Source organism: Perognathus longimembris, chromosome 9, assembly GCF_023159225.1.
Source record: "Perognathus longimembris pacificus isolate PPM17 chromosome 9, ASM2315922v1, whole genome shotgun sequence".
NCBI classification, from domain to species: domain Eukaryota; kingdom Metazoa; phylum Chordata; class Mammalia; order Rodentia; family Heteromyidae; genus Perognathus; species Perognathus longimembris.
The window spans coordinates 10594049-10619828 of NC_063169.1; the positions used below are offsets into that span (position 1 = coordinate 10594049).

The 25780-nt window shown below is 37.4% G+C and overlaps 1 protein-coding gene across 3 annotated transcripts in view; it reads left to right on the top strand.

Annotated features, from left to right (window-relative positions):
* The window catches only part of Wasf1 (WASP family member 1), a 42445-nt gene extending 17086 nt beyond the window's left edge, over window positions 1–25359 (top strand). For 2 of the 3 annotated variants that reach the window (XM_048353704.1, XM_048353703.1), the window contains exons 2-9: window positions 8610–8770; window positions 15874–16008; window positions 17079–17232; window positions 18346–18463; window positions 19837–20009; window positions 21548–21727; window positions 22883–23511; window positions 24544–25359. In XM_048353704.1, coding sequence (XP_048209661.1) covers window positions 8638–8770; window positions 15874–16008; window positions 17079–17232; window positions 18346–18463; window positions 19837–20009; window positions 21548–21727; window positions 22883–23511; window positions 24544–24701 — 1680 coding nt within the window. In that variant the 5' untranslated portion in view covers window positions 8610–8637 and the 3' untranslated portion in view covers window positions 24702–25359. The remainder of the gene's footprint in view (window positions 1–8609; window positions 8771–15873; window positions 16009–17078; window positions 17233–18345; window positions 18464–19836; window positions 20010–21547; window positions 21728–22882; window positions 23512–24543) is intronic. The other variant, XM_048353705.1, reaches the window with a different exon arrangement.
* The last annotated feature ends 421 nt before the right edge of the window (window positions 25360–25780 follow it).

Consider the following 25780-nt stretch of genomic DNA (forward strand, 5'->3'; position numbering starts at 1 on the left):
TAATTTTTATGTTTAAGAGTGAGACCCACGTTCTTCAGTCTTGTGAGTTTCCAGATGATAGTAGTACTGACACTAAAATGATACTAGTTTAAGGACCACACTTTAAATTAGCACTGCTAATTAATAGTCTTTTGCAAATATTTTCTCTTAGTCTATGGAACAAGAATTATGGGTGTGAGCCAGTGGTACCTGGCTTACTTGGTTACCGCCTAAGATTTTCAGTTTCACATTCTACAATTAAAAATCCATAGTTAGTTTTGTGTCTGGTGTAACTTTTCATTTTTAACATGTGGATGCCCTGTTCCACCTGTGTGAGGAAAGACTGTCTTTTGTCTATTGTATTATTGTGTGGTCTTTTCTCTTTTGTCAAAAATCAGTTTACTGTATTTATAAGCTCTGTATTCTGTTCATTGATTAGTTCTTCTGTTCTTTCTTCAATACCACACTCTCTTGATTCCTGTAGTTTTATATTAAGTATTGAACTTGGATACAGTCAGTCCTCCTACTTTTCTCTTTCAGTATTGCGTTTACTTTTCTGGGTCTTTGCCTCATCATATGAACTTTAAAGTCAGTTTATTAAGATTCACAGAATAGCCTCCTGGTTGATTGGGATTATGCTGAATCCATAGTTGAATTTGGGGAGAACTGACATCTTGACAGGATTGAGGGTTTTGGGTTTTTGTTGTTTTATTTTTTAATCTATTACAGATGGAAGGAGTGTGTCCCATCTCACCAGTACATATGTTGAATTCCTAACCCATACTAGGAGACGAGGCCCTCAGGAAGGGAAATGTAGGTCATGAGAGCAGAGCCCTTAGTACCTTTATAAAAGAGATGAAAGAGAAATCTCCCCAGATTTCTGTTGTATGAAGACAAAAGAAGTGAACAGTCTGCAGCCTGAAACAAGGTCCTTCCTAGAAGCCAGCCACAGTGGCACACTGGTCTGGGTCCTTCAGAACTGTGAGAAATACATTTATGTTGCTAAGAGATACTTAGTCTTGGTATTTTGTTATAGCAGTCCCAAGTAAAATATTATCTACGAACCTTGAATATATATTTCGTTAGTTCTTCCTTGATATCTTTTATAAGAATTTATAGCTTTTTCATATAAATCCTGTGCATATTTTGTTAGATTTATACCTGTGCAGTTTTGAGAGTGCATTGTAAATGACATTGTATTTCCAATTTTACGTTTTCATTGTTGGTATGTAGGAAAGCAGTTAACATTTGCATATTAACCTTATATTCCACAACCTTGCTCTAATTGCTTAGTTCCTTTTTTTTGCTGCTGTTCTTTCACATTGTCTATGCAGATAGTCATGTCATCTGCAGTTTGTATACCTTTTCCCAATTTGTAAACCTTTTGTTTCCTTCACTTACTGTATTAGCCAACATTTTTAGTGTAATATGGATAGATTTCCTTGTCTTGTTCCTATTCTTAGTAGATGTTGTTTGTTTTCTAGTTGTTTTTTTCTACATCTTGAGGTACTCATCACATGATTTGGGGTTGTTTTAGCCTGTTGATTCTATGAATTATGCTCACCGAATTTCAAATAGAAAACTAGCCTTGCATACCTAGAATGAATGCCACTTGATCTTGGTGTATAATTCTTTTTATACATTGTTAGGATCTATATGCAATTTTTTTTGATGAATTGAGCATCTATGTTAATAAGTTAGTTTTCTTTTGTTGTCTCTGGTTTTAGTATTAGTATACTACTGACTTTAAAGAAAAAGTTAAGATTCTCTACTTTATCTTGTTTATATCTGTGAAACAAGAAATATGTGGCTTATGTGACCAATCTTAGTTTATATCTTGCTTGTTTGGGGAATGCTGAATAATGAAGAAGTTAAATTGTGAATAGGTCACAGAAGAGTCTTAAAAAATAGGGAAGCAGCTGGGCACTGGTGGCTCACACCTGTAATCCTAATTACTGAGGAGACTGAGATTTTAGGATCATAGTTCAGATTTTCCAGCCTGAGCAGGAAAAGTCATGAGACACTTATCTTCAGTTAACTGCCAGAAAACCAGAAGTGGCACTGTGGTTCAAAGTGGTAGAATGCTATCCTTGAGCAAAAAAGTTCAGGGACAGTGCCCAGGCCCTGAGCACAAGCCCCACATCCTACAACAACAACAACAAAAAAGAGAGACAAGAAGCAGAATTTATTTCCTTATGTTCTAGCACCTCATCCCCTCCCAAAAAATGTCTGAAGTATAATATATGATAAATTCATATTACTTTTACTCTAGGCACACTGAATATATTTTCTTTAATATGTTCACTGAAGTGCTCACTGTGTCAGTATGACAGAACTCTGAACTTCACCACTCATGTGCCCTTTCAAAGTTGCTAAAAAATAATCTTGAGATTTTTTTTTTAAGCCCAGTTGTGATAACTAATTTCCTCCCCTTGTGTGTTTTGCTTTAGGTTGTTTTTTATTTGCATATGTGCAATCCATATTAACTGAAGACTTCTCATGCATTAGGTCCTGACTCATATATCCTTCCAAAGAGGCTATGGTTCTTCCTTGGTTCTTCCTGCTATGGAGCCAGTTCTTAGAGAATAAACTGGCATTGTGTAGCACGTTGAGAAATCCAACATGCAGGCATCATTACAGCAGTGCAATAAAAAGGTGCAATCTCTTTCTGGGGTTGTAGTAGATGGCAAAAGAATAACTTTCTGTTTATTTTTGTTTTTTGTTTTTTTTTTTTTTTTGGCCAGTCCTGGGTTTGGACTCAGGGCCTGAGCACTGTCCCTGGCTTGTTTTTGCTCAAGGCTAGCACTCTGCCACTTGAGCCACAGCGCCACTTCTGGCCATTTTCTGTATATGTGGTGCTGGGGAATTAAACCTAGGACCTCCTGTATACGAGGCGAGCACTCTTGCCACTAGGCCATATCCCCAGCCCTTTCTGTTTATTTTTGAGAAAGATTTTCTAAACAAAATGTAAATTTAACAAAAGTATGATAAGCAACAATATACTGTTCAATAGAAGCAAGTAGTTAAGTAAGGTTGCATATATCTTGAGCATGTAAAATCAGGGCAAGTAAAGCTTAATCTGATAAGCTAAGGTATGCTTGACTGAGCAAGGGTCCTAGTATCAGAGAGGGTTACATGAAAAAAGAGAAAGAAAACCAGCCCTTTGGGGTTAGAGGTGTGGCTCGGCTGGTAGAGTGCTAATCAGTGAGCAAAAGCATCAAGTACTGAATTCAAGTCCTAGTCTCAGATGGCGAGGGGAGAGGGGAGGTCAAGGGCGTATGTGAATATGATGAACGTATTCCCAACACCTAGAAAAGAAGATAGGTAGCTGGATTTGTTGTAGCAGTTGGTGGGATTTCTGGATTTGTTTGGCTGCTAGTTAACTGAAACATCAAGCTAACTAGTGCCTTCTTTTTTCTTTAAAGAGAGTATTAATAAATAAAATGATATTACTTGATAGAACATATCTTTTTAGTTGTCATGTACATAAACTATAAGTAAGATTAAGACATTTAAATGTTGAATGAAGTATTTTAGTCCTATGATTAGCTAAAACATTATTCTTTCTATATTGCTATTTCTTTGATGTAACCAGTACAACTTTTAGTTTTAAAATAATTTGCTTATATGTGACAAATGTATAATGCATTTTCAAATTAGTCCTCATAGTCTAACTGAAAAAAAAACCCGTCAAGATGGTATTCTTTTTTTTTTTTTTTTTTTTTTTTTGGCCAGTCCTGGGCCTTGGACTCAGGGCCCGAGCACCGTCCCTGGCTTCTTCCCGCTCAAGGCTAGCACTCTGCCACTTGAGCCACAGCGCCGCTTCTGGCCGTTTTCTGTATATGTGGTGCTGGGGAATCGAACCTAGGGCCTCGTATATCCGAGGCAGGCACTCTTGCCACTAGGCTATATCCCCAGCCCCCAAGATGGTATTCTTGAATTCAAACATTTTCAATACCAAACAAGAGTTGAAATTTTGCTGAAGCTTTACTTTTTCTAGAGCCATTTAAAGAAAATGTTGCTTCTCAGTGATTGTGGCCTTAAGAGTACTGCTCCTTTCAGAGAGTTGGCCATGACCCAGCACTAGGCTCTACCGGGCTCCATCTGGTGTTGGTGGGAGTTGATATTTGAAGAGCCCTATCAAGTGCCAAAGGATGAAATTGAAGATGTGGAAAGAATCTTGTAATGTCATTCCACTTCACTGATAGCATTACTTTTCTCAAAATCTGGCAGTGTCCCATGGTTGTCTCAACTTCATTGTGCATATTTATCAAATGATATGGCAAAATTGCATGGAGTTTAGGTATAGAGCCTCACTTTCTTCAACACAGGGCTACCTCTTCCCTAAAGCAAAGTAGACATTAATCTGTATGTAATATTAAGATATGATCACAGGCTTCAGGGAGTTTATCATATAAATAAGGTAAGGTAAATAACGCATGAGCATGGAAAATTGAAATAATACTTTTAGAAAAAATTCAAAAACTGTAATCAGGCATTAATTGGTATTAAAAAAATAAGTAAACTAATTCAAAGGTTCTCAAATAGTGTACTGTGATTCAAAGGAAATAATAATTGATCGTATGAACTGGGAATATTGAGAACGTTTTCATGGAGAAGGATTTGCTTAAGGACATTGGCTTGAACTACAGGAGAACGTTGACATCCTTTCTAAGTAGAATAGCACTTTGTTCAAATAACAAATTTTTCATTAACTTCAACATGAATTATGTAATTTTAAGAAATTTGCCAAGCTAACGAAATCAAGTAACCAACCTGAGCAAGTTCATTGATTTTTAGCTTGAGGTTAATGAAACTCATGATAGTTTCTTGATTCGTTCTATAAAATTTACCTTTGCAACTGTATGAGATTATAAACAAAAAGCTAGTGCTGTCCAGTCTCTCATATTTTGTAACGGCATCCCTTTCAGCAGCAATCAACCTCTTTGTGGACATGTTTAATATAAGAAATTTTCTTATGTTTTGTCACTTAAGTCACTTAAACATATTGGTTCTAGATTAGCTTTGAGAGAACTTTTTCAGCCTCATTTCAAACTAGGAGACATTAATGACCAAACCTACATTTGAAGCTTCTGTTCCAGTTTGATTCTGTAGCAGATGAGAAGCAAATTGAGAGCCATGTGTATTCGCTCTAGCATGTAATCCTAGTTGTTTGAGGGGTAGAGATTGGGGTATTGTGAGATACCCTCTTAACCAGTGGCTAGGAGTGTTGCTGTATCCCCAATTATGGGGAAAACACTGAGTACAGTGGCATTGCCTGTCATCCTTACAAGGAGGAGCATGAATAGGAGGGTCATAGTGTAGTTTGGCCCATGTGTAAAGCGAGACCCTACCTCAAAAGTAACTAACACAAAAAGGGAACTGGCAGAGTGGCTTAAGCACTAAGAATACCTGCCTACCAAACACAAAGCCCTGAATTCAAATTCCAGTACTGCAAAAAAGAAAAGGCATGCTTAAGTATTCACTGTGATAGTATATGATGCATTGATTTCAAAAAGAAGTAATTTAGTAAGTACCATAGTATTTTAGAAAAGCTGTAGATCAAATCACATATTTATTCTACTATAGGTGAAATGGGGAAATGAGCAAAATTGGGAGTTTTGCAAGTTCAGTTTCATGTGAAAACCAGATTCATACATTTGGGTGTGCTAGCTGGGCATCATTCATCCCGAGGTATCCCCTTGAGCCAGACTGGATTTCCCATTTGTAATCGCGGCATATTATGGCCTTTCATCCTTGTTTGGCATTGGATGTTCTTAGCAGATAGTTCTTTTCATTTGCCCAGCCATCACCAAGGATAAATTTACATAAGATCCAGATTTTTTATCTTTTTTTTTTTTCTGGCTGGTCCTGAGGCTTGAACCTTGGGCCTAGGTGCTGTCCTTGCTATCCTTGAGCTTTGTTGCTCAAGGCTAGTGCTCTACCACTTAAGCCACAGTTTTTCTGGCTTTTTGGCGGTTAATTGGAACTCGAGAGTCTCAGGGGCTTTCCTGCCCGGTTGACTTCAAACTGTGATGCTTGGATCTCAGCCTCTTGAGTAGCTAGGATTATATTTGTATACTGTAACAATTTCTGGAGTTTTCCTTCAGTAATTAACAGTTCAATTGCTAAGAGTACTGGAAAATATTATTTAAAACTTGGGGGGGCTGGGGATATGGCCTAGTGGCAAGAGCGCTTGCCTTGTATACATGAGGCCCTGGGTTCCATTCCCCAGCACCACATATGCAGAAAACGGCCAGAAGTGGCGCTGTGGCTCAAGTGGCAGAGTGCTAGCCTTGAGCAAAAAGAAGCCAGGGACAGTGCTCAGGCCCTGAGTTCAAGACCCAGGACTGGCAAAAAAAAAACAAACTTGGGAATTGTCTTAGTTTTTTATATCTCCAGTAGTCTTGATTACTTTAGAAGCACTTGCATAGTAGTGGAAATTTGGGGGCTACTATGGTAGTGTCATTAGCTGTGACCTAAGGGAAAAAGGTCAACAGTTTCCAAAATTAGTTATATTATATTTTAGTACAATATAATTTGGTGTTCTTTTAGATAAGAGTTTCTTTCCAATAATCAAGTTGGGCATTGTTAAATTACATTTAATTCATTTTGTGCAAAGTTTTAACAGAAAATATGATTTTTAATATTCAAATCTGAAATAAATTTGATTTATATCTGCTTGCTAATTTCAGCAGTGAGAGTTTCATTTTTAGTTTCCTAATCTAAAAAGAGAGGCCACATTCTTAAAGCTGGTATTGGGACCACTAACACAAGAATTAAACAGTTTCTTAGTGAGTGAGTGTGTGTGTGTGTGTGTGTGTGTGTGTGTGTGTGTGTGTGAGTTTGCTGATTCTGAGGCTTGAACTTGGACCCTGAACACTATTCCTGAGGGGTTTTTTTACCCAAGGCTATCACTCTACCACTTGAGTCACACAGCTCCACTTTCAGCTGTGTGGTTTTAATTAGAGATAAGAGTCTCATGGACTTTCTTCCCTGGACTGGCTTCAAATCATGGTCATTAGATCTCAGCACCTGATTAGGTAGGATTACAGGAAGGAGCTGCCATTGCCCAGCTTTATTTAAATCTTTACAATGAAGATTTTTCATAGCTGAGTTTCACACATGACTATCAAAATTTCTAAGAACTAAGACAGAAATAAGAAAATGAATATGGTAACTAAATTTAAGTAGAGGAAAAATGTTATGTTTTGCATTGTATCTGTAAGACTGCTTTAATCACAAAGAGAATTTTTTTCTGGATGAGAATAATACTTAGAACTACTTTATTTGCTGTTCAATATTCTCAGTAACCTAAATAATTTTATTCACATTTTTGTGGCTTTCCCCCATTGATGCATATAGTTCATTTGTCTGTATCTTGGAAATACAAGAGAGGCAAGATCTTTTTGCCCTCTCAGATTTATCACTTAAGCACATGTAAGCAAATAAGTATAGTGTTGTTACGTATAATTGGTAGAATTTAGATAGATTCAAATATGAGTAAAAACCTGGAGTTACCAAAAGCTAGCTGGTTCCTGCCATATTCATCTAGGCTTTAGAGGATCAGCAGCACTTGAGTCAAGTGGAAACTCTCTATAAAGATGAGAAAGCAAAAACTAGGCAGAGAGTAGACCGAGAAAGGTAGAAGTGTTTCAAGTGTAAGGTAGAAAGATACTGAGGAATGAGGTAGAGGAGGTAGGGAACCTTGTAAGCTTGAACTTAATATCCTAATAGTAAAATTACTTACAAGACAATGCTGTAAACAAACTGTACAACTTGGGGGCAGGGCTGGGAATGGAGGAAAATGAGGGAGGAGGTAACAAGTTTGATAAGAAATGTACTCACTGCCTTATGTATGAGACTAACTACTCTGTACATTCTTTTGACAATTAAAAAAAGGCATGCTGTCTATCTTGCAAGAAATAAATGTTATCAGATTTTAAAAATGGTTAATATTACTAAAACCAGCATACCAAAAAGAATCAGTAAACCTATAGAGGTTGGGTTTATCATAAGAGTATTTTTAATAAAATAAATATATAGTTCACTGCATTGAGTAAGGATAATAATCAGCATAAATGTAGGAGAGACATTTGACACAATCAGCATCATCCGTAACTTTGAACATTTACTTAGTTTTGGATTATTTGGCCTGTGAGTTGTTGAATATATGTTATATGTGGAAATGTAAACTTGATACTACTCTCCTAGGTTCTTTAATCCTTCTAGGTATTCTGTAGAGAAGACATCTTATACCAACATCCTAGAGCCAAAACATCTTCATGAAAACAATGATTTTGGTAGAATAATTGTGATGTGATTGTTAATTCATTATGTGGCAAGTTACTTTGAAATTACAAAACATGTAATTTGCTGTGACATTAAGTGCCTGTTATGCCAACACTCAGGAGGTCAAAGCAAGAGGTTGGGGAGTTTGAGGCCAGTTTGGGCTAAGAAACAAAAAGGAAAAACCTTTTCTTTTGCTCTATATTGATGTTCTGTTCATTTGAAACGAAAATGTTTGATTCTTTTAGTTAGGTAACTCCATTTTTGTTGTTAAAGTTAAGAATCTCACTATGTATTGGTTGAAAATTAATAATGTTCATTTATTTTTTTGTCTTTTACAGGTGAACTGGCATAGAGCTCGGTCTCAAGATGCCTTTGGTGAAAAGAAACATTGACCCTAGGCACTTGTGCCACACAGCACTGCCTAGAGGCATTAAAAACGAACTGGAATGCGTAACCAATATCTCCTTGGCCAATATAATTAGACAACTGAGTAGCCTAAGTAAGTATTTTATATCAATCCCAAAATGTGTATAATTATATAATCTACAATTCATTTGGGGGGATAATTTGGTATAAAGACTGTATCCTAAAGACATAATTATTTTAAATAATATTAATGAGTTTTAGAATCATTTCTTCTGCTGTTGGTTTTTTGTTTTGTTTTGTTTTGTTTCTGGGCAAAGGAAATAACAGAATCGTTAAGAGTAGAATCACCTGATGTTTGGGAATTATTCAGATAGTTCTAAAAATATAATTTGATTTATGCTAGCTAGAACCAGAATTGTACTTTTGCTTGGCTGGTAATCTCTATTTACTGTCTATAGAGGCTTCAGATACTTGTGTATTGAGACACTAGCATTTCTTATATAATGTATTTTATTAGTGTAGGGAAATATTTCATGTCATCAAAGATTTCGACTGAAAGATATGAGGTCATCACTAGTCAGAGCTTTACGCTAGTTGAGTACGTTTTGCTTAATGGACCTGAGAATGGGAATCAGGAGTCTTCACGATGTGAAAAGAGAACGTGGATTTGACTGCTGACAGAAAGAAGCAGACTAGCCAGAGGAGAAAGACCATCAGACAGTGTAGGTAGAAGAGGAGACATTATAAGATTACAGAACACAGGTACTTGGTAAAAAATTAAATTATTTCCCATTCGAAATTTAATCAGGTAAGTAATTTTAAACAATAAATCTGATCTGTCTTTGGAATTGAAGAACTAGCTTTTAGTCAGACAACTATGTTTCATTTTAAAGGTAAAACAATGTGTTCTTGGCCCAAATATTTTCCAACTGGTACTAGATTTATTCTGTCAGCATACTCATCAATATAGATTCTCTAATAGTCATGTGTTTTTTTCTTTTATTTAATTTGTTCTTCCTTTCTATAAGTGAGTGTAGTCATTCCTTAGTATTTGTGGTGGATTACTTTCAGGAATATTTTGTGATGCAAAATCCACAAATACATTCCTTAGCTAATATAGGGTGTAGCATTTGCATAATACTTATACATAAGTGTAAGTTACCTCCTGCTAGATACTATACTTTAAATAGTATACTTTAAATACTTTAGATTGCTTACAACACTTAATGTATAAGTGGTGTTGTGTAAGTAGTTCTTATGCTTTATTATTTAGGGAATAATAAAAAAGAGGGAAAAAAAACCTGTGCATGTTCTGTACACAAGCAATTTTTTTCTATATTACTGTCTAAAATTGATTGAATCTGCAGATGCAAAACCTTTGGATACAAAATCAGTAAAGGCTAATTAAATCTTTGCAGCACCGGACAAGTTTGTTTTGAATATCAGTCTGACCATATATCCTGTAGGTAGAGCAATGTCAGAAGTTAAATAGATGCTCTTCAATGTGTCATGGAATTACATCCAAATAAATCAGTCATAAGTTGAATATATCATGTTAAAACGCATTTAATACATATAACCTACCAAACATCGTAGCTTAGCCACACAGAATACTGTAGAGTACCAGTTGTTTCCCCTTGGGATCACATCGCTTACTGTCTGCCTCGTCTTGCTGCCGCTTCCTGGCCTTATGAGAGAGGAGTGGACCACATATTGCTAGCCCAGGAAAGACTGATACTCAGAATTTTCAAGTATGATTTCTATTGAATACTTGTCACATTTATACAACTGTAAAGCTGAAAACAATTGTCAGTTTGAATCATCCTGTGAAGAATCTCTATTTACCATTGCATTCATGCCACCAGCTTTGGGGAACCTCTGGCTCCTGTCAGAGTACTAAATTTTTGCACTGCTTATGAAATGCTTGTATATATATATATATATATATATATATATGGTTTGCATTTGTTTTAATTATTATCCTTATTTCTCTTGGTGGTTATTTCAGGATAGTTCCTGGCAATCACAAAAATGTTGTGTTGCTTACTTGTTTCTTCCTTAGAAAAGCCAGTATCAAATTTTCTCTGAGACTAGTCAAATGAAAAGTGTTGGAATTTGAAAATAATGAGCTAACCATCCTGTTTAAAGATATTTTTGGACTGTTTTTGTAATCTTACACTGATTGATCTAGTATAATAAGACGTCCTATAAAATCTGGGTTTGGGGTTTGTTTTTGCCTTATTGTTGTTTGTTTTTGATGGGTGTGGGGCTTGAACTCAGGGCCTGGACTATCCCTGTACTCTTTTGCTCAAGACTGGCACTCTACCACTTGAGCTACAGTGCGACTTCCAGTTTTCTGGTGATTAATTGGAGATAAGAGTCCCATAGGCTTTTCTGCCTGCGCTGGCTTCAAACCAGAATCCTCAAATTTCAGCCTCCTGAATAGCTAGGATTACAAATTTGAGCCACCAGCGCCTGGGAAAGTCTGTTTTTTATATGTACATGACTACATCAGCATAATAATACCAAGATTTCTTTCTTTTCTTTTTTTTTTTTTTTTTTGCCAGTCCTGGGGCTTGGACTCAGGGCCTGAGCACTGTCCCTGGCTTCTTTTTGCTCAAGGCTAGCACTCTGCCACTTGAGCCACAGCGCCACTTCTGGCCATTTTCTGTATATGTGGTGCTGGGGAATCGAACCCAGGGCCTCATGTATATGAGGCAGGCACTCTTGCCACTAGGCCATATCCCCAGCCCAATACCAAGATTTATGTTAACAGCATGGAAATAACAGTAACTTTGGGCAAAACATTAAAATTGTAATGAATTTTGAATCTAATGTAGCCATCTTGTTTAGAAACATGCCCAATATAGAATTAACATGATTAAGTGTGATAATTTGCATCATTTCTTATGTAGCATAAAGATAAAAATGTAAAGATTTCTTGAGTCTGATGGAGTACATATAAGCAACATCTGTCAATAAGCACATGGTCACATAGCTACCAAACTCTGGATATAAATATAGTACAAAAGTATGACTAAATTTGGTTTTGGGTGTTTCACATTGGAATTGGAGATTATTTATATAGACATTTTCTAAGCAGTTTGTAGAAATTCGGAATCAAAAGGAATATTATAGTAAGATGTGGGCCTAGTTTATTACACTGAGATTCACTTTTCTGGCGGTTTTCCCACTTGACATAGTTGAGAACCTGGAATTAAATTTAAAAGGCCTCTTCATAGCTAGAATAAATAATTCTCCACACTACAGAGCCATGTGCATAAAATAACCAATAGATCTCTGACTCAGGGCTCATTTACTTTTACTTTGATCATTCAGATAGATTTGGTGATATGGTTTGTAAATATGCTTCAGAGAATATAAAAGAGGAATAAGAGGGAGACTTGAGTAAAAGGAAGCATCGCTGTTATTAGGGCTTACAGCGAAGGAAAAGTTGACTGAAGAAGCAAGAGGTTATTTGATGTAAGAGCAAATCATCATGCATTTCAAGGCTTTTTTCTAGACGAGGGTACTAGATTGATTTTCCTAATTAATTCATGGCAAATGAATCCTCAAGAATAGGTTAAATTGTATTTTAGTTTATATTCTTTTTTTTTTTTTTGGCCAGTCCTGGGCCTTGGACTCTGGGCCTGAGCACTGTCCCTGGCTTCTTCCCGCTCAAGGCTAGCACTCTGCCACTTGAGCCATAGCGCCGCTTCTGGCCGTTTTCTGTATATGTGGTGCTGGGGAATCGAACCTAGGGCCTCATGTATCCGAGGCAGGCACTCTTGCCACTAGGCTATATCCCCAGCCCCTATATTCATTTTATTTAAGAAGACAAGAAAGCTTAGGATTTATTTCACTACTGTTTTCATCTGAAAAAATTAAGATAATTGATAACATTTAATAACCTTGGATTATTTAGAAGCCCAATTTTTTAAATCTAAATTTGTTCTCCATAATTGAGGTTTTCACTTTAGTTCTATTATTAGCACCATAACTGCTTGCGAACACAGTAATAAAAGTAAACTACAGGGTTCCACGTGACTTAGAGACTTAATAGTCTCCTGGCTTCTTGAAAGTATATGGCTCAGTCATATTTTATTAGATTTTTTCCTTCTAGAATAAAATTTTTTGTAATAAATAATTAGTAAAAACCTAGGATGTACTTATTTCTTTACCATTTTATAATTGTTTTTACATCTCTGATGACCTAAGGAATTTTTTACATTCTTCCATTGTTTTTCTTACTAAATATAGTCAATCCATACTGCCAAGAAGAACTGATAAAAGTCTCAAGCATAATTTAGTAGATAGAAAATGTTGTTAGTCCAATTTACTGTTGCTATAGCAAAGTATCTGAAACGGTATACTTGTACAGAAAATAGGTATATTTGTCTTCCTGTGTTGGAGGCTTGATGTTCAAGATTGATCAGCCCTATCTGATCAGCCTCTGAGGAGGCCCCGCTCGATTGGGCTACAACATGATAAAGAAACAAAAAGGGAATGGAAACACCAATATACATAAAAGGCTAAGAGTATGTTAGCTTGATTTCTTCATAACCCACTCTCTTGAAAACTGATCACTTTGTGAGAACACCACTAATCCCTTCTGAGCATGTTCTCTTCATCTAATTACTTTGCATTAGGTCCTAACACTTCGATCCTATCACCGTTGCCACTGCCCTGAGGACCAAGCTTCACATAATCCTCTGGGAGATAAACCATATCTAAATCATAGCATTGTAGATAAATAACAAGCTAGAGGGCAGGAAGATGGATAGGGAGATTTGACTAGACCCATAGAAAAGTAGACTTTGGACAGATAATATTTAACACTGTGTTGTGTAGTAAATGTGTGTGGTTTTTGTCCCAAAATAATGTATCTCATTTAGTCCAAGAAGCTCAAATGTGATGAGTACAGAAAACATTCTGAACAGTATGGTCATTTATATATTAACATGAACATCCTAACATGAATTTTAGATAGTAGTAACTCACAGGTGAAATCATTAAGGGAAGTCTGACTGAAATGTGAGTTGAATTAGAAAGAACGGGGATGATGTTGTGAACATGTATGCCTTAGACAAATGGAGGCAAAAATAAATGAATATAGATTGGAAGAGAGAGGGGTTAAAGAAACGTGACGGACCGGGATGACTCTGGTCTACAAGAGCCAGGTCTTAAGTTCAGTGTGTGTGGGAGAAATACATACAGAGGAGGAAGAAGATTGTGTAGGGCCTAATAAACTCGGTGAGAGGATTTACATGTAGCTTCATGGAACGTGAAACACTGTAGGCTCTTGAGAAGTAGCACAATATAAGGAGAGTTGACATTCAGATTATGTACACAGTGTTTCACATGGAGGACTTCATTCTCACTTCCCTGGGAGGGAAGAGAGGTAGATTAGAAAGGTAAGAACGGATATGAAAAGAGAAATGGGTGAGATGTTATACACTAAGGTCCTTTGATGTTTTAACTTGTGTATTGTTGTGCCAAGTCGTGAGACGACCACCAAGAAGACCACCGAGACTCAGACGTTCCGAAATGCAAAAGCAAGGCAAGGCTTTATTCAGGCGAGCTGCAACTCGGGCCTCATCCTACCCACCGACACAGCGGAGGTTAGGAGGGAGCCCCGAGCTACAATTACACAGGGCTTATAAAGGCAAAACACAAAGTTACAACAATCAGGTGTTCAAGCAAGCAAGATTAGGACACAGGTACAAATCTGATTGGCTCAGGGCTCGAGGCATTCTGGGGGCGGTTAGAGTTAAGCATTCCCAGTGGTTAGAGTTCTTGACCGACTGGGCCCTAAGAAGCTTGTCCTGGGTTTGCTCACAGGGCCTGCTTATCTCAGGTTCACGTGGTAAAGTGGGGCCTGACTTCAAAGTCTGGCACTTCAGTATATCATAAACTTCTGAAAGGTTTTTGAAAAGCAGTAGACCATTAACAAAAATGTAGATACACTTACAGTTTTCAGGTATGTAAAGCAATATTGAAGTAACCCATTGGAGGGATAAAATTGCCTCTTCCATCTCTGTATCTTAAACATTTGTACCCACAATGTGTTCACTAAATGAACCTACCTTTTTCCTCCATTTGGGATATTTGTGTTCTAGTACTAAATCATGCTTGAAAGTGAGGTGTTTCTGCCTCTTGTCCCGTGGCTGTTACCTGATACACTAAGAGCCACTTGCTTTTGAACTCATACTCTGGACCAGGTACACTCCAAGGTTCTGTGTGTCTGCTTAAAACTTCTTTTGGGGGTAGGAAATACTAATTCCTATTTGGTAGTTGAGGAAAGTGGTACAAATGTCTCATAGTAAATGGAACAAAGATTTGGACGTTAGTTTATTAGATTGCCTTTCATGTTTTTTAAGTGTTTATTTTTCCCTCTGTTTAAAGCTCCTGGAAGGCAAAGACCTTCTTTCAGTTTGGCCTAGTCTTTTGAGTTAGAGGGTTTTACATGACAAGAGAGACATTCAAGGGTTTTAGATTTTTTCAAATGATTTTTTAAAACAAATTATAAAAGAAGGCAAATATATCTTTTTAATTTTTCTGAAACTTGGCTTAGCATATCTGAGCTATAGCATCTATTTTATTTGGTCTATCCCCTGGCCTAAAATTCAGTTCTAATATAGAATCTATGCAAACAATCCTGATTTGGGATTAAAAGATAGATTGTTTGTATGTACTTTTTTTTCCCCAGCCTTGGGGCTAGAACTCGGGACCTGAATGCTGTCCCTGAGCTTTTTTATGCTCAAGGCTAGCACTCTGCCACTTGAGCCACAGCACCACATCCAGCTTTTTCTGAGTGGATTATTGGAGATAAGAGTCTCTGGGACTTTCCTGCCTTGGCTGGCTTCAAACTGTGATCCTCAGATCTCAGCCTCCCAAGTAGCTAGGATTACAGGCATGAGACACTGGCACCTGGCTGTTTATCTGTACTTTCACATCATAATTTTCTCTACCCCTCATCAGATAGAGAGATATGGATAAGTCAAGTTTTATATTTGTATTTTAAACACAAATCATCCAGCACAAAGTCCTATTCCCAGAGTTGGTATTTTCCTCTCATTCTCACAGCTGAATGGACTTAGATTAATATGTCAAGTTTAAGATATTCCCAAGTAAATGACAGATTAAACAGGATGGCATTTTTAAGTGTTTGAAGTACTTATGTCTGATCATGACTACATTATATTTTATGTGTATATATGTCTTATTTTTGCTTAGGTAAATATGCTGAAGATATATTTGGAGAATTATTCAATGAAGCACATAGTTTTTCCTTCAGAGTTAATTCATTACAGGAACGTGTGGACCGCTTATCTGTTAGTGTTACACAGCTTGATCCTAAAGAAGAAGAATGTAAGCTTATTTGCATATTTTATTCCACATTTGTATTTTAAGATAAATGAGGGGCTGGGAATATGGCCTTGTGGTAAGAGTACTTGACTGATATACATGAAGCCCTGAGTTCAATTCCTCAGCACCACATATATAGGAAATGGCCAGAAGTAGCACTGTGGCTAAAGTGGCAGAATGCTAGCCTTGAGCAAAGAGAAGCCAGGGACAGTGTTCAGACCCTGAGTTCAAGGCCCAGGACAGGAGAAAAAAAAAAAAAGATGAGATATGCATGAATTTATTGTACATCTTTTTACCCATAACCTTTGATGTATATGCTATAGCAAATCAATTATCTATAATTACCATAAACATGACTTTCTTGACCTCTAAGTTCTTTTTTAATTTCTTCCATTTGTACAGTACTTAATTTTTGTTGGTGGTGGTGGTGGTTGTGGCCTTGAACTCAGGGCCTAGGCGCTTTTGCTCAAGGATAGTGTTCTACCACATTGCGCCACATGCACTACTTCTGGTTTTCTGATGGTTAATTGGAGATAAGAGTCTCATGGACTTTCTGGCCTGGGCAGGCTTTGAACCATAATCCTTAGTTCTCAACCTCCTAAGTAACTAGGATTACAGGAGGGAGCCACCAGCACCTGGTACCACTACTTGATTTTTTGCCATAAAGAAGATATTTTATTTGGAGTCTTTCTTCAGTTCTTTTTCTCTTTTTCATAAAATTTATTGCTTATTACAAGCTAACAAGGAGCAATCAGGGAATTAATAACAAAAAGATTACAGAAGAAAATAGGAAGAGAATCTTAAGTTGGTAGGAGCCAAGAATAGCAGATAAAGAAGAAGAAAGTATATATTTGATGGGAAATATAGATATGCTTCCACTATCATTAGGTCTTCTGAATCTTAGAAATCAAAATTGATACCAGAACAATAGGGAAAAATATTACGATACAGTATTTTAAATGGTTTCTGATTCATAAGTCACTTTTTAGTAATCTTGACGTTTAAACAAATGCAGGCTATGAATTGGTCTTTAATCTTTGGAAAATAAAATAAATTTTTTATTTTTGTTTCAGTGTCTTTACAAGATATAACAATGAGGAAAGCTTTCCGAAGTTCCACAATTCAGGATCAGCAGCTTTTCGACCGCAAGACGTTGCCTATTCCATTACAGGAGACATATGATGTCTGTGAGCAACCTCCACCTCTCAATATACTCACTCCATATAGGTCAGTACATTAATAAATAAGGAGCCCCACTGTATCTCGCAGAGCTCAAGGTTGCATGTTAAGTGGCCACACATTCTTTATTTCACTGGGTCTGGTCAACACGGAGAGCCCTCTCTCCCTACTACCTTCAGATACTCTTTGCTTCGCTCACTTGGTAAGTTTCTACGGTTCTAGCCTATGAGACAAGACCCATTCACAGAAGTTGTTTTGACATGGATTGAAAAGAGCTACTTGTAAACCTATTAATATGAAAGGCCACAGAATTGTTATCCTTTGTGTTTATTTTAGATCAAAGGACAGATAAAAGAGCTCCAAATTCCACTCAACTAAAAATAATCATTTTTTAATTTAATGTTTTATATGCTGTATATGTGGTATCTGTTTTAAAAACGCTTTATACAACTCAAATGAAATACAGAATCATTCACCCTTTCTTTAGGGTTCTTTCACATGATTTGTTAAACAGGCCATTTGAGATGCGCAACACACACCCCAAGTATTATGGCATTCAAATAGTATTTGAAACTAACTCAGTATTCAGGTCCTTGGGTATAAATTCTATTAGAATGACTACTAAGAGATAGTGAGATTTAGTAAGATAATAAATAAATTAAAATCCTGACAGCAATTGTAAGATTTTTCTGTTCTAAGTGATATGACTGTCTTCAGGCTTTTGTCTTTGGCAGAACTATCTGTAATTATTGAGATCTCTTCAAGGACTTAGAAAATTTGGTATTCAGTAGCAGTTAGACATTAAAGTTGCACAGCTATCCTTGAAATTATTAGTACCAACTCTGGAAAAAAAATAGGATTTTCTTTTGTTTGTTTTATTTGTAAGAAACTTTATTTTGTTCTCATCTTCCATTTTAACATATATTTATTCATTTATTTAGAGACATAATTTCACTTTGTAGCTCAAGGTAGTCTTAAAATCCTCTTGCATCAGCCTCCTGAGTGCTGGGATTATAGGCTTATACCAACTTGCTCAGGTTGGCAATATTTTAATATGCTACATTTTATTTATATGAAAGGGAAAATATTCAAGAAAAACTATTTCTATTCTCCTTGCTTTTGTCTTACTAAATATATTTTAATTGCTATGTTACGTTTCAGAGATGATGGTAAAGAAGGCTTGAAGTTTTATACCAATCCTTCCTATTTCTTTGATCTATGGAAAGAAAAAATGTTGCAAGATACAGAGGATAAGCGGAAGGAAAAGAGAAAGCAGAAGGTATTAAAACATATTCAAAAAATGAAGTTTTTATGTATTTATATGTGTTGTGTTACATGTATGGAACTTTGTTAATCCTGTACTTTAACAAACTTATTGTGTCAATATACTGAAGGTTTATAGCTATACTAATCTGTGTTACAGGAACATGTAAGCATTTAGGTTATTACATTGTGATCTGATAAATGTCATACAGAGGTGTAGATGGAGGGTTTTGGATAGAACAAAATAGCATCAGCTTTAGCCAGCAGATAGGCCAAAGAATGAATAGGAATTAATTGAACCAAGGAAGAGAAGACTATTTTAGTTCAGTGAACCAAGGAGAGTGGTAAAGTATGCTAATATTTTCTGAACATCTCTGAAATGTTTTGGAGATGTTATCATATTTTCACTAAATTTCTGTTATCTGCTATGTTTTATTTTCTACTGTCAGATAAAATTCACTGGACTCTACTTTAGTTCATATTAGGGATAACAGTAAACATAGAAGGAAGAGAAACAAGTTAGATTTAGGCAGAATTATGGAGGCAAAGTATATCTTTACCAGTTTTCTGTTTCTCTATAGATACTTCTACTTTCTCTAACTCATAATGCCTTCTTATGCTAGCCACTGTCCCTGTGTGCTAGCTAGAGTTTGCAAACTAGACTATGCGTATAGCTAGGTTTTGATTTGCCAAACACAGAAGTTTTCAAATTTTTTCACTAGACTTCCTCTGTGCACATACCTGTCCAGTTGACTGCATGCCCTGTCTTACACCTGACTGGCTTCATTCATGTCTGTTATCTGCTTGGCCCACTTGATATTTATTATACCTGCTCGCGTTTTTATGCTTTCTTCTTTAATTCTAGTCACTTACCGTTTGTTGTTAAAGACACGGTTTTCTGTTGAGTGACAGAGCTATTTTTTGACTCATTGGATAATTAGATTTTTATTTTGTTACGTGTCAGGCCGTTAATTGCCCACTTCCCAGAAAAGACAACCTTAGCTCACAGTTTGGTTAGGGGTGGGCAGTGCTAGTTATGGTAGAGATTTCAAACTGAAAGAAGCAGGATGAAGGCGTGATGAATTGTTTTTCGTCTAAAAGGACTTTCTGACCTCAAATTGTATGACTTAGGCAAGCTATTTTGTATCTAGCACATCAGTTCAAAATTAGGGCTTAAAAAGAGAAAGCCTGGCAAGGATTGACTCTTGCAGCAAACTTGGTAAGAGTTGTCTGTGAATGTACAAGTGAAATGCCTCTGTCACTTTCACTGTTTATGATGACATTGTCTTTTTCAATATTGATGTTAGAATTTTGTTTTGATGGTTGTAACCCTCTTTTAAAAAATTTAGCACTTCAGCATTTGGCTTTGTTTCAATACATCTGTTATAGCAGAAAAATCTAGATCGTCCTCATGAACCAGAAAAAGTGCCAAGAGCGCCTCATGACAGGCGGAGAGAATGGCAGAAGCTGGCCCAGGGTCCAGAGCTGGCTGAAGACGATGCTAATCTCTTGCATAAGCATATTGAAGTTGCTAATGGCCCAGCTTCTCATTTTGAAACAAGGTTTCTTTTCTTTGTTCCTTTTCTTTTCTCTTCTTTTTAAAAAAGAAATTACTGGTGAAATACTGGCTTTGAAAAAATAGTATTTGTACTTCTAAATCTTGGGTCCTGAACTATTAAACTAGAGCATCTTATAACTATAAAGATGGTTTTGAATCTCTGACCACTGAGCCTAGTGAAGTTTTAGGCTTGAGTTTTATCATCTGTAGAAAGAATGCAGCGGCACAAGAGGTGTACAGTTCAGTACATGTGTTTAACTTTCATCCAAAGCTTAGCCCTCCTCCTCCTCAATATTACAAAGTCATCTAGACCTTAGAATAGGTATGGGATTTACTATATGTAGATATTTAGTATACATTTAGATCTAATATTGACTTACTGTTGAAGCTGAGAGAGGGTTCTACTTTGTCATATTTCTGTCACCTGACTACTTCCATGGTATATTCCAACCTCAGATATATCAGAGATTCTATGTTCTATTCCAGCCTCAGATATATCGGAGATTTTGAATAAAATCACTCATCCTCTTTTGCTGAAACACAGATGGAATAGATCCTATTTGTTCCTCAATGACAAGGGGCCCTATCTGAGAAACATGCTACCATATAGCAAATCATTGTACAGCATAGCTCTGTAAAGATACTTATGTATTTCATATTAAACTTTTTAATGGAAAAGAGCATAATGGTTTCTTTTAAATAGTAAATTGTTAGGTCATATGTGCGAAAGAAATATTTTGGCCTATTTTAAAAAAGATGCATATCTGAGAGATGAGAGACCCCATCAGAACTGAATTTGAGATTTTTTAAAATTAATCTGTAGATGAACAAGCCTACTACATAAGTAATTAGGCACTTATGTGACCTATTTACTAGTGTAAGTATGGTAATTCCTGATTTGCTGTGTACACATCTGTTATATCCAGCTTTGTTCCCAGAATGCACTACAATCAAAAAATACAAACCCTTGCAGCTCAAGCTAAAATTTTGCTTCAGTTTGATCTAAGTCACATATTGCTATATTATTCAGCTATTCTTGTGAGTATTCTTGCACCTTTGAAATACAAAACAGACAGGAATGAGATAGCTAGCCATGTCCAGAATCAGGGAGGTATTTTTCCCTGGTGCAAGACTCTGAAAGTCATAAGTTTAAGGATAGTAAATTCCAGTTTTCATATTCTGTCACTGGCAGTTTATAAAGAAAACAATGAAATAGAGCCAGATAATTTTAACTATGAGTTGCTAAAAGGTGTACTATTTTCATGTTTATGCTACTTGTACAATATTTTCAATCCTTGTGAATTAAATTATTGTTGTATTATAAAATAATAAAATAGCTAATGACAGTAAACCTAATTTAGCAAGTAAAGTCTATCACGTAGGCAATATTCCTTATTTTAAAGCAAGATCAGTGCATTAAGTTTCATGTTTTCTAGAATACTTAAAATGTTAGGTTCAAAGAGTAAGCTAAATATTTTATAAAGAACACTTATTTCTTCCATAATTCAAGAAAGATGTGGTAACACCGTGTATTTATTTTAGGCCTCAGACGTATGTGGATCATATGGATGGATCTTACTCACTTTCTGCACTGCCGTTCAGTCAGATGAGTGAGCTTCTAACTAGAGCTGAGGAACGGGTGTTAGTCAGACCACATGAACCACCTCCACCTCCACCAATGCATGGAGCAGGAGATGCGAAACCTATACCCACCTGTATCAGGTACATTGGGACAGGCATATAAGGGTTTTGCTTAACCATAGGGGTTCGTAGTCTTTTTTTTTTTTTTGGAAGGGTGATGTACCGGAGGGGTTACAGTTACATAAGTAAGGTAATAAGTACATTTCTTGTCCACGGTCTTTTTTTTTTTTTTTAAGGATCAGGTATTAAATACTTCTAGACATGGTAGGCCACAAGTACTCAATTCTGCTCTTTGTTTCTGTAAAACACTACTTACAGAAACAAGGAGCTGGTGACATGGGGCCTGTGGGATGTAATTTGCCAGCCCTTAAGTAGAGCTGGCACATTCTCCTGTAAGAATTGAGTTAATAAGATATACTGTAAAGAAGATATTGCCATTTTAATTGTTGATTTGTTATCAACTATACCATATATAGCATATTATAGAATGTGGGTCTCAGAAGAGGGAGCGATAGATGTGGTTCTGAATATTAATTTGGTGTTGAAAACAATACTTCAAGAACTTCAAAGACAGTAGGCAATTACTTAGAATAATCTTTCAGTAAACGCTGTTTTGGAGTTTTAATGTGGTCGGTTATCCACCTTACACGTGTTTACGGAGAAATATGAAGAAAGTTTCTGGTAGGGAAGTACAGATCAGCTTTACAATTTTCAAGTTAAGAAAAAAACAACCTATCACTGATTCATTTAATGTTCCGGCCTCAGGAAGAAAGAGAGCTTTAAATTTCCTTTTGTGGTTTTTAATTAGCTGTCACTGACTTCACTGGAATGATATATGATGAGCCTTAATAGCTGCGATATAAATACAGTGTTGTTATTGGCCAAGCGTGGCTACCCGTATTGCAATGGGATAGCACTGAGTCATAACAGAGGCTTCTCTGCAGTGTAGAATCCAGCACCTTTATCAAAGTGAGCATCAAGTATTTGGGTGACTATGAACGTTGTATGAGAAGATGACTGTTTAGAATATTACGAAGCAAAGCTGCCACTACTTAATTTCCTTGTTGCGTTCCTAGCTTTCATTTTTTTGAAACAATATTGAATTGAAGTTGTCCACCCACATGTTAATGCATGGAGTTTGACATCATTGCTGAGCGTCGCTCACAGTTGCTACGGTTGTTTTCTTTGCCATGTTTCCGTTTTAATAACTCGCTAGCATCTCTTTCCTGCCCTCAGCTCTGCTCCAGGTTTGCTAGAGAACCGCCCGCAGTCCCCGGCCACAGGCAGAACACCCGTGTTCGTGAGCCCCACGCCCCCGCCCCCGCCCCCGCCCCTGCCCTCGGCCTTGTCGACTTCGTCCTTGAGAGCCTCCATGACTTCGACCCCGCCCCCGCCCGTCCCGCCCCCGCCCCCACCGCCCACCGCGGCGCTCCAGGCCCCCGCGGTGCCTCCTCCCCCGGCTCCCCTTCAGATCGCCCCCGGCGTGCTCCACCCGGCTCCTCCACCCATCGCCCCTCCCCTCGTACAGCCCTCTCCCCCAGTAGCCAGAGCTGCCCCCGTGTGCGAGACTGTACCCGTGCACCCGCTCCCGCCGGGCGAAGTCCAGGGGCTGCCTCCGCCCCCACCGCCGCCTCCCCTGCCGCCCCCCGGCATCCGGCCGTCCTCCCCGGTCACAGTCGCAGCTCTTGCTCATCCTCCCTCTGGGCTCCATCCCACCCCATCCGCCGCCCCAGGTCCCCATGTTCCATTAATGCCTCCATCTCCTCCGTCGCAAGTCACGCCTGCTTCTGAGCCAAAGCGTCACCCGTCAACCCTCCCTGTCATCAGTGATGCCAGAAGTGTGCTGCTGGAAGCAATCCGGAAAGGTAAGGTCCCCAGGCCGCGCAGAGAACTGTCGCCGCGGCATTAGAAAACATCTCAGAGAGAGACAGTCATGTAGCCCTCATCTATAAAGTCTTAGGAAGCGATGCTTTCTACAAATGGCCGTGTGTTGTTCTTGGTACCATGAGAAAAAACGTCTCCAGTTAATTCAGTCAAAAGTTTACCGGGGCTGGGGATATGGCCTAGTGGCAAGAGAGCTTCCCTCGTATAGGTGAAGTCCTGAGTTCGATTCCCCAGCACCACATTTATAGAAAATGGCCAGAAGTGGCGCTGTGGCTCAAGAGGTAAAGTGCTAGCCTTGAGCAAAAAGAAGCCAGGGACAGTGCTCAGGCCCTGAGTCCAAGCTCCAAGACTGGCCCAAAAAACAAAGACATAAACCTAAAAAAAAAAAAAAAAAATTGAATTACCGGGCTGGGAATATGGCCTAGTGGCAAGAGTGCTTGCCTCGTATACATGAAGCCCTGGGTTCGATTTCCCAGCACCACATATATAGAAAATGGCCAGAAGTGGCGCTGTGGCTCAAGTAGCAGAGTGCTAGCCTTGAGCATAAAGAAGTTAGGGACAGTGCTCAGGCCCTGAGTCCAAGGCCCAGGACTGGCAAAAAAAAAAAAAAAAAAAATTCCCAAACTGCTCCTGTATTCCAAGTACCAAGGATGTAAAGGTACGAAGCACTACTACAAGTACAAAGCCCAGAAAATACATCCACTAATGTTTAATTTATTTGACCGTAGAGGAAACACCTGGTTAACTTTCTGGGGCTGGGGTGGGAGTTAAGTAGATACGTACGTAAATTGGAGATAGCCACTAAGATTATCTAATCATTCCCCAATGAATTCACAAATGCAAATGTAATGAAAGAGCTAATGACTCTCACAAGGTCATTTCTTCAAAATTCCTTTTACTAGCTCTTGCTTTTTATTTTCCAATTCGCATTTTTCACATGTATTTGATTTAGTCCAGAAAAAAAGGAATAGGTGTGTAGCCTTTTGACTGAAAATGGTTTGGATTTACTATAGGTATTCAGCTCCGCAAAGTAGAAGAACAGCGTGAACAGGAAGCTAAGCACGAACGCATTGAAAATGACGTGGCCACCATCCTGTCTCGCCGTATTGCTGTGGAATATAGTGATTCAGAAGATGACTCAGAATTCGATGAAGTAGACTGGTTGGAGTAAGAAAAATGCATTGCTAAATATTACAAAACTGAATGCAAATGTCCTTTGTGGTGCTTGTTCTTTGAAAATGTTTGGTCATTCTAGTGTTTTGCTTTTTATTCCTTATAATAAATAACCCTTTCCTCCATAATTTTTGATTTCTAAGAAAAGTATTAGCCTACTTTTCAAACTAAATATTTTACAGTGGCTTCTTTTTTCCCTGAAAAAAATATCATTTGATCCAATAATAAACCACTAAGTATTAAGCATGGACAGCTGTTAGAGTAGCACATTTTTTTTAATATATCTTAATTGTGCACTTTGTGAACTTTAATTTAAAGAAAGCAAGTGAGATGAAATCTTGAGGGCAGCTGTATCTGTTAATGAGCCTTATTCCATTTCTTGATGTTTTAAAAGAAGAAACACTGCCTTGATTATAGGAAAACATTCAGAAAGTACATTTAGCTTGTAGTGTTGAATTCTCTTAAAGGAATGCTTAAAAAGTTTTGGTTACTATTTTATTGTTTTAACTACTTGCCTTATTTGAATGTTTAGCAGTACCCCCTTCCCGCTTATATATTGTGTGGTACAATTTTGCTTGCCTATAGGAGTTTAAAATTTTTCCATGTAAAACTGAATTAAACATACATGTAACTGACATAACTGTTAAGAATAACAGTCTGATTTAATAAATGGTTCATTTTAAAGGTTCATCATGGCTGTTGGTCTTTGAGTTTATAAAACAGACTATAAATACTTGAATAGAAGTGAAAGTTTAGGAAGCACTTCAGCTACATAATTTTCCCAGTGTTCTAATATTCACATTACCTAATATGTAAGCTAACTCGTATCTCACTTTTTCTCAATATTACAAAGTCTGCATTTCTCTAGTCCTTGTGATTAATCAACTTCTCATCTAATTTCAGAATATCTTGTTTTAGTTTAACATTGTTAAACTCAATCATCTTTGTTTGCATAGTCTGACTTGGGAGTAGAGGGGAAACACACTAATATTAGACTTTTAAGAAGATTAGATGAGCAGGTACACACTTGTAATCCCAACACTGAAGAAGTTGAGTCAGGAGTATGGTGTGCTGGAC